At 37.9% G+C, this 10,074-nt stretch overlaps 1 protein-coding gene across 1 annotated transcript in view; it reads right to left on the reverse strand.

Annotated features, from left to right (window-relative positions):
* The window catches only part of lcat (lecithin-cholesterol acyltransferase), a 54,904-nt gene extending 45,122 nt beyond the window's left edge, over nucleotides 1-9,782 (reverse strand). The window contains exon 1 of the mRNA XM_039763840.1: nucleotides 9,581-9,782. Within this exon, the coding sequence (XP_039619774.1) occupies nucleotides 9,581-9,728 (148 nt within the window). The 5' untranslated portion in view covers nucleotides 9,729-9,782. The remainder of the gene's footprint in view (nucleotides 1-9,580) is intronic.
* Between the last annotated feature and the right edge of the window lie 292 nt (nucleotides 9,783-10,074).

Raw genomic sequence — 10,074 nt, forward strand, 5'->3', positions numbered from 1 at the left:
GGAGAGAAGGCTAATAAGATTTAAACCCATTAAATCCATAACCAGGAAGTCTGCAATGCAATAATTACCAACATAAATGGAGATAAAATCATAAACCATAAAAATATAATTCACACATTTACAGAATACTATAAGTGATAAGACATAATCTAATGAGTTCTTTGACTCATTACAGATACCACAGCTAAATGCTCTTAGTGCTGTGGAACTGGATACACCTCTGACACTCTCAGAATTACTAGACACTATAAACTCACTTCAAATGATTGCCACCAAGTAGAATTTTATAAAGCATTTTCAAATAAATTAGCTCCACTACTATTAGCAACATTTATAAAAGTTAAAGACAACAAAATTCTACCTCAAACTTTTCGACAAGCATTAATTTCCGTCATTACTAAGAAAAATAAGGATTCAATACAATGTGCATCATACAAACCAATCTCACTTCTGAATAATGACATTAAGATACACTCCCAACATTCTAGCTAGAAGGATTGAGAAAGTACTTCCTTCTGTAATATCAAACCGAATTTATTAAAGGTACACACTTAACTTCCATCTTCAACGTTTGTTTAATGTAATATATTTACCATTAAATCTAACACCCCAGAGATCTTACTATCTTTAGATGTAAAAAAAGCATTTGACATGGTTGAATGGATTCTTCCTATTCACCACATTGCAAAAATGGGTTAAGCTCAAACATATGTGCATGGATGAAATTGGTCTATACTAGGCCAGAGGCCTCAGTTCTTATTAACAACAATAATTGGGTCTACTTCAAACTAGAATGCTGTACTTGACAAGGATGTCCCCTATCACAATTGTTCTTTGCAACTGCCATTGAGCCATTGGTGGTTTACTTTTAAAATGCATCAGAGATAAAGGGGATTTTCAGAGAAGGACTTGAACAGAAAATATCACTATATGAGGATGAAATGGTACTTTATATATCTGACCCAGAAAAGTCTGTGCCAGCATTTCTAAAAGCACTAGAAGATTTTCAGATTAATCCAATGAACTCTGTAGCACACAATGCTAGACTGGACACCTTCACATTTATCTTAGCAGATCATTTTAAATATCTAGGGGTAAATTTTACAAGTAATTATAAAGTTCTTTTTCAACAAAATTTTGTCGCTGCATGAAAAAAATTAAACAAGATGTGATTAGATGGTCTACCCTCCATTTCACATTAGCAGGTAGAGTCAACTCTGTTAAGATGACCATCCTTCCCAAGTTTGTTTTTCTATTTCAAACCATCTCCATATACACTAACAAATCCTTTTTATAAGAAATTAGATTCGATCATAACTTTATTTATTTGGAATTTGAAACTTCCACATATCCAAAGAGCGACTCTACAATGATCTAAAGCAGAAGAGAGGATGGCACTACCTAACTTTCAATTTTATTACTAGCTGGCAAATATATAGGCCATAAAAACCTAAACATTGACACAAATTGATGACCATATACAAGCCTGGTCTGCAATAGAAGTAAAATCTGGCAGTACTTCTTTATATTCCCTACTCCATGCTCCAGTAAATGCAAACTTTTGCCAATACACTAATAATCTAATTGCCCTTCATTCACTCAGAATATTGACCCAATGTAGGAAGCATGTTAAGACAGAGAAGCTCTTATCTGTTGCACCTCTACATGATAACAACTCTTTTCTAACTTCTCAGAAATACACAGCATTTAATGTTTGGAAAATGTCTAGGATTAAAACATTTAGAGACTTGTATATCAATAATGTTTTTGCATCCTACAAACAATTAAGCTTCAAATTTAACTTCTCATCAACACAATTTTTCCAGTACATTCAATTTAGAAACTTTGCTACAAGGAACCCGCCCAATTTATCTCATCTTCTACCTATTTCTATTCCAGAAGAAATACAGATCAGTCTTGAAGACTCAGATAGCATCTCTACAATTTAGAAAAAATACTTTGTAGTCAGTTTCTTTCAAAGATCCCAGGCCACAATGGGAAATTATCTTTCACTTAACATTTCAGAAAAGAAGCGAAAGGCAGCCATGCACAGAATACTTTCTAGCATTATATGCATAAAGCACTCAGTTATTCAATTTAAAATATTCTGTCAAGCACAATTAAAATTATCCAAAATGTTTCCAGGGCAAGATTCAACCTGTGAACATTGTAGTCTAGCTCCAGCCTCACTGAACCAAATGTTTTGGGCGTGTACCAAATTAACATATTTTTGGACAAAAATTTTTGAATGCCTGTCAGATAGTCTTTGTGTCACAATCACTCCTAAAATATTAACAACTGTGTTTGGTGTACTCCCAGATGGGCTTAAAGTGGAGAAGGGCAAACAAATTGTAATTGTCTTTACCTCTATACTAGCATGTAGACTTATCTTGCTCAACTGGAAGAATCCCAACTCACCACTTTTCAGTCAGTATTTAACTGATCTCCTATATCTCACTCAGAGGATCTGTTTAAAACTTTTTTAAAATGTGGTAGAATCTAATCAATAACATTTTAGAACAAACTTCTATGTCAGGGAAAACGATACTCTTCCTTCCTTGCTGCTTCAAAGAATTGCTTTGTTGGTTGGCTCTCCTCTCTTTCTTTTGGGTGGGAATTGAATTTTGTTTTTTTTTCAAGTTTGATTTGATCGTAGGGAAGGGCGGCACAGTGGCGCAGTGGTAGCACTGCTGCCTCGCAATAAGGACGCCCGAGTTCACTTCCCGGGTCTCTCCCTGCATGGAGTTTGCATGTTCTCCCCATGTCTGCGTGGGTTTCCTCCCCGTGCCCCGTTTCCTGCCACAGTCCAAAGATATGCAGGTTAGGTGCATTGGTGATCCTAAATTGTCCTTGGTGTGGGGGTTACACCTGTAAATGCCGGTAAGTTTCTTTTGTATATATTTCAGTTTACAACGAGGTACGTCCAGTAAAAACCTTCAAGAAAGCTCGCTCACCCCTTGTCGTTTTTTTTATGTGGATGTGCCGAGTTGTTTAAGCTCTCTGCAGCCGCGTTGCACGGACAGCGCATAGTGAGGCAGAAAAACCCCTATTGCGGCTAAAGGCTCACACCACAAAATTTCTTTATATACCGGCAATATTTCACTGTTTTGTAGGAATGCTCCCTTCTGTTCTTCCTCATATCCTTGGTTTGTTTAGTTCATTTGAAACGTAATGTTTCTTTGGTTAACATATTGAAGAACATAGGCTTTGAAACGTTTCTGCAGGGCATTATATCATCTGCTTACCATTATATTTTTAAGAGTGTCAAGGAATCCCTTTCCTTGTCCTTTCTTCCACTGCCATTTCATTCTAGATTAGCAATAATTAAAATGAGTATTGTTTTAACTTTGTTAGTGTCACCTCCCCCACCATAAAATATTAATCAGAAGTTAGATCTCTTATGCCAATCTTGTTATAGAATAGTAAGAGGCTTTCCATTAAGCTCTCCACTTTTATTTGTGATAAGTTAAAAAAGAAGACAGTTGAGTAGGTTTCTTTGCCAGACTAAGAGTTATTGGCCATTTACCCTCCAGCAATATAGATCTGGTTAAATCCATCCACAAATATATCTTCCTGGTTCCCTGTTAAATCCAACACGGTGTCCAGTACATCCCTCAATCTTCCCTTCACTTCAATGAAATTAAAGCCATGTCCCCCTAATTTAAGTCCCTTAGTCTTTCATGCTTCATGAAAGTGAGGAAATATCTTAGCACAACTCCAATTTGGAATAGCCATATCCTCATCTTCCAGAATCCAGTACTTTATATTCAAGTCCAGTACTTTATATGCAAGTCAATCTCTTTTCAGCCCTGTGCTGGTTGAGGACTCATGGTGACATTTGTGATGACTCCAGACTTGGAACATTCCAATTAACTTAGGTCCAGGTTTTCTGTTTCTCCTTCTTCGTTCTTTTTCTGTCTTGAAATTAGACCAGTCCTTCAAGCAAAAAGTGGTCCCGATATCCTCTACACTCCCCACCCACCCCTTTTTTTTTATATAGTTTTTCTAGTATGTTATCTTCAAACTTTAAACCAGTGGTATACCTATAAGCAAGTCTATGTAAGATACCTGCTAGTCTCCTATCCTTATTTTCAGTCTGACAGTGTGACTTCCCTTCTTCTTCCCCATTTGTAGAGAAGTTATACATGTATGATGCAGAGATATTGTTAAAAAATCTCAGTTGCCTACATACTCGGTGTAAATTTGTACCTCACCCATTGTAAATGTTATTCTATGCATTTGATTCCATCTCTCACTTATGTCCTTTGAATGTCCATGGTATTTTTCTCTATAGATTTTAGAACTATCCCCCAGTTTATGCTTTCTGATCTGAAGTTACTAACTAGCTATCCTCGGGTAACATTCCCCTTTTGCCTTATATATTTCTACTCCTGGACCTCTCTTCTCTTACCCTGACTTCTGTCCAGAAGCATTATTCTGTCTGGGTACTATCGCTGTAAAATTTATCTTAGCCTCCCACTGGGAATATCCTGTCTCACTCTCGGTAAACCTCTGTAAATCCTCTTTCTTTAATCTAATCTTGAACTTTTGGCAGTGAGGATGAACAGATCATCTGGCTCCAATATACAGAAATGGCAAGTTGCTGTTCACTTGGTCAGTACCTGGTTGGCTGTGGATCTGCATCAGACCACTAATCTTAATCCTTAATTCTTCTCATTTTTGATTCATCTCTCTTTCTTCTCTGGGGAGCACTTTGTCTATTGGGCCTCTCTCACAAGCCTATACAGGCACCAGTAACTTTTAATCCTGTTGAGACCATTTCTACCTGGCCATTTTTACAGAGGGTGGGTTGTGGGGTGGGCTCTGTGGGAAGGGCTGTGTGGTGTTATGGGTCCACAGCTCGTTGAGAAAAGGCCATTCATTTTAAATAGATAATCACCGCACCCGAGGCGGCTTCGTGAGGGGTTTGTAGCGAGCCGCGGGGCAGTCGTCGATGTGGGCGTTTCTCACCTTGTGCACAGGTGAGGAACTGCCCACATTTGTGATTGCTCCCGTGGCTAATGCTACAGCTGTGATGGCCCCTCACGTTTTAAAAAGAAGCGCGAGTCGGTTTTAAAGGGGAGAAAGAAACGTTCGGTGTAAAAAAACGGAGAGAGAAAAAAAGGAAAGGAGAGGACGGAGGTTACCGGGAGCAGGAGAGGAAGCAGGCGGTGCGTGAGTGTGGTGAGCGCGATCGAGCGCTCGTGGACAGCTGCGTGGAAGCTGGGTGTTAGGCCGACACCCAGGCGTTTGTGTTGATGTCGCTCCCGCTGAGCGATCAGGTAGCGGGAGTGACCAGGGAAGGTGACTGGCCGCAGAGAGGCCATTGAAAGGCAGCGGAAGTCGGGAGACTTGGTGCTGGAATCCCCAACGTGGGCGACCTGGCCGTTGGTTGGAAACCAAGTTCTCCGAGACTGGGATGAGTGCCATACCGAAGCCAGGGATCGGGAGGTCTCCAGTCTCATGCGTGTGTTTCAGGAGGGCAGCTGCAGAGAGCGTCTTGCCTGCTGCTTGGCCCAAACGGGATAAGCAGGTGAGACGCTAACAAACACTAATAAACGATGCACCGGATTTGTTTGTTGTTTTAAGACTGCTTCCAAGAGAAGATTTTAACCTCTCGTTTTAAAGGATTGTTTTTTTCTTATTGTTGTTTTAACCGCCACGTTCTTTTATGGATTATTTATTGACTCTTTGAAAGAACTGCACTATTTATGGAACACTGTTTTTGTTGACTGTTTTAATAAAAGCACTGTTGCACTTTCAACCATCCCCTTGCTCAGATGCTTAATTTGCCTCCATTGACTAGCTCACTCGGTAACATTATCGACGGTGTTGGGTTCAAGTGCTTCAAACAGCAAAGGGAGCGTGGAGCCAGAACCCACATCGTCACAGGCTGTTGTTGCCTACTTTAGCAACAGTTTTTTTTCTATGATTGTTTATTATTTTTGATTGAACTCAAAATAACACACTTTGATTAAAAAATAAATAAATAAAATAAAACATTATTATCCCTGAGTTGCAAGACTTCACGTTACATTACTGACCTTATAAAGTAGAAAAAATCCAAACCCCTTGGTATTACTGTATTTATGAATGTTGTCAGTATAAAGAATACAACATGAGTTATATAATATAACTAGCAGGAGTACCCGGCATTGTCCGGGAATCTATAACCGGTGAATTTCCCAAATGAAAGAAACAGAATATAGAAATAGAACAAACAGTTTTCTGATTCACATTTTATTGTAAGTTCCTCCAATGTGGATTTTGTCTGGTGTGGCGTTTCAGACACCATTGAAATAGACTTTCTTCTGGCATCTGAAGTGGACCTTCCAATTCTACGTCTTTTTTTCGGTGGCATGGGTATATTAGCGAAAAGCAGGACAAGTATAATGTGTTACATAGTATTACATATGGAATAAGCACTACAGTGAGGTGAATTTATGTTATTTACAATACGTTGGAAAGCAAACAAATAGCACCAGACAGTCAGAAAGAGCAACACTGAAATTGTACTGTGAGTCGGAAAGTGAGCAAATAGCACCACAAATATGGAAAGCCCGTGAGAAAGAGTAGCACTGAAACCGTACTGGGAAAAATGGCGAGGAGGTGTGCTCTGTTTGTAAGGAGCGTCTGTGTTGAACTGTGCTGCCATCTAGCGGATGGTGGATTTGGCGATGGTAACTACAGAGAGAAGTGACATACATGTGGGGAAAATGGTGGGGGAAGGATGCTGTCTTTTTAAGGCGAGTCTCTGTTCAAACGTGCTGCCATATAACGGACGTTGGCGAATGAAATACAGCAGTTTCCGTGCGTGTGGGAGTGTGACGGCTGTTCCCCTTGACCTGATCAAAGCAGTTGGCCTTCTAATACTTGGACAATTCCATCTCTTGGCAATTTAAAGAAACATGGGTAAAGAGTGACGCACAGGGACCAAAGCTGCCACTAGATGGCGCCGCCATGAACGTCTGTTTTTACATCCATACAACAGTTCCCCTTCACCTGATCAAAGCAGTCAGCCTTCTCATAGTTGGACACTTCCGCCATCTCTTGGTAATTTAAAGCAACATGGTTAAAGAGCGACACACAGGGAGCAAACTGCTTCTAGATGACGCCACTGTGAATGTCTGTTGCAACATGCGGCCATCTTGTCGATGATAAGTATGGGGACGTGTGCCGAACGTTGTGTCGGTGAAAAGGTGCCCTGCGCTTCACTACGAACATTTTTCCCAACCAAACATACCCCGTGGCCTACTCCTGGTCACAAAGGAGCCCCATCCCCAGTTTGGTGGCGATCGGACGCCCGGTGCAGATTTGTATGGTGGACAAACAAACATACATACATACACACTGTCACACACGTGCAAATAGGAGGCAATCAAAAGGTCCAGAGGTGAGTGAATGGCTACAAGATGGGGAGTTGTATGAGGGTACTAATGCCTCTCTTTCTGACCCTGCAGAACGAAGGAAGAAAAATAATCATTCCATACCCACAACTACCCATATTTCAATCGGTTCACCATACACTTCAAATCCCAATACGATGATGTAATTTCCGTCTCCAGAAAATGATGTCATTTTCGGCTCCACCATGATGACATCACTTCCGGCTCCTGCAGATGATGTCACTTTCGGTTCCACCATGATGACGTCACTTCATGCTTCCATCATTTCCTTTAGCCATCATATATAAACCGACTGAACCTTATCATGCTGGTCGAATGTCTGATAAAAAGTTTTTCTTTATCATCTTGACCGAAAACCATTATACGGGGCCATTCCCCAAACCTTTATGCTTGTTTTTGTGACTAATTTATCACAAGACATACATCAACTCTGCTTTATATATTAGATATAAAAATAGTAATTGTAGAAACAAACTAGATTTAACATAACATGCTCAAATCCATTTTATAAAATTTAGGGTCACAGTGGGGCTGGAGCTTGAAGGGCCTGTGCCACTGTACCATCTACTAAATATTTTTCAAGAATTAATTTAAATATTTATATAAATATGTAAAGAGAACAGAGAACCAGGAAAATTTACTTTATGATTTTGATTAGCTCAGACATTCCTCCTAAAAAACAATGTATCACTTTATGATATAAACACAATGAAGACATCCTAGCTTGAAGTCTTTAGCTGTCAGTTAACAATTGTTAAAGCAGATAAACACTGTTCTGATATCTCTAATTGATTAAGCAAATATGAGAGTTAAATGAATGTTTAACAAGGACCAATATAGAACAATTACTGAATGTATAATTTTAAATGAAAATGTCAGGGTTGTGTTCATGCATATTATATATGTGCAGCAAATTATGTGAAATTTTATTCACAGCTAGACATATAATTTATAATTTCTTATGCACATTATGTAGTACTAGGGTGTTGTACCGTGTTAACCATTATAAATGTAGAAAAAAGTCAAGCAAAATGACACCTTTTATTGGCTAACTAAAAAGATTACAATATGTAAGCTTTCGAGGCAATTCAGGCCCCTTCTTCCTCAAAAGCTTGCATATTGTAATCTTTTTAGTTAGCCAATAAAAGGTGTCATTTTGCTTGGCTTTTATGCACATTATGTAAATTCCAGTTCATCTTAAAGGGTGACTTTGTGTTAACAAAGTCCAAATGATCATCTCCGATTACACATAAAACACATGACTCAGCTCTCTGTAATTCACCTCAAAGTCAGTTAAGGCAAAAAGAAAGTCAACTGAAATGTGTCTGAGGTATTCCTCAGGTACTAGATTTATGTTTAACCTATTACAAAATTACACGGCACAGTTTATAAAAAAAATATAGTTTTGTCTTGTATGAAGAAAATAGTTGTTTTACTTTTTTAAAACTTTACAGTCAACTTCTTAAAGTGAATTGCAACACTGCATTGGCTGCAAATAAAGTACAGCCCCAATTAAGATATATAGTTTGGGCAAACATCCTGAAGCTATTCTATATGAATACAATTCTGAATATTATATTTACACATTTATGGTGCTACAATTTTATACATCTAATTTAAAGAAATTTTATAAATGTACATTTTATATACCAAATAAAGTATTAGACAGAAAAATGAAACTGATATGCTAAAACTATTATTTATTTTCAAAACACTTTTAAAGGTGCTAAAGAAATTCAACCCTATATCCTTTATGTCTCTGTAATGATTAACACTTTGAAAAAAGTAAAACAAAATGGATAACATCAATGAAAACAAAATAAGAATAAAGTTTTAAAGATGAACATGCCCTTAAAACATGATGAATATTAAATTTAGAAAATATCAGCAGTCTGGAATTTTATGTTTACAACATTCAACTTTCAACAGAGTGCAATGAGTTTTCTGCATATGCTCACTACAACTTGTATTATATGAAATAATGATTTATTTGATTAAATTAATCAAAACAATACCAAATAATACGACTCAGGCATGCATCAATATTGAGATTACTAATAGACGGTATCAATTTATTATATCTATTATCAGAGTTTACCAACTTAATACAAGTTTCTTTCTTTTGTATTCATCTCACAAAGAATAGTCTGTATTTAAAAAAGCTAAATACTTGCCCAGAATTACAGGAGTTATGTTGTCCACTTTTGCATCAAGAGGATCTGCGTTAGGAGGAAAGATAACATTAAAAAGCCAAAATTGCAAGGTGGGCTGAGTTGAAATCAGCAGGACAAACCATACAGAGAAAGTTCCCAGTTGTCCCATGATGGATATGCAACTTCAGCCTGTGAGATCAGAGTGCTGAACCAAATAATCCCACACTGAGTACATGCTGACAGGCAGGAAAGAGGAGTGGCTTGTTCCATTCTCTCAATTTAATTGAATAACAATAGGCCAGGCCACCAAGAAAATAACTAGCTTTTATTTAATTACTGCTCTTAATAAAATAGTTATACTCTATGCTTTGGAAGAAAGTTAATAAAAAGTTAATAAAATATAAAGTTTTGAAAGGTTTGTATAAATGATCTGATGTAAACAATGTAAAAAGAACCAAATCACTATAGATTAACAGTATTACACACACATAACTATAAAGCACAATTGCCAGTGT

The sequence above is a fragment of the Polypterus senegalus genome, chromosome 9, assembly GCF_016835505.1.
Source record: "Polypterus senegalus isolate Bchr_013 chromosome 9, ASM1683550v1, whole genome shotgun sequence".
In the NCBI taxonomy this organism is placed as follows: Eukaryota; Metazoa; Chordata; class Cladistia; order Polypteriformes; family Polypteridae; genus Polypterus; species Polypterus senegalus.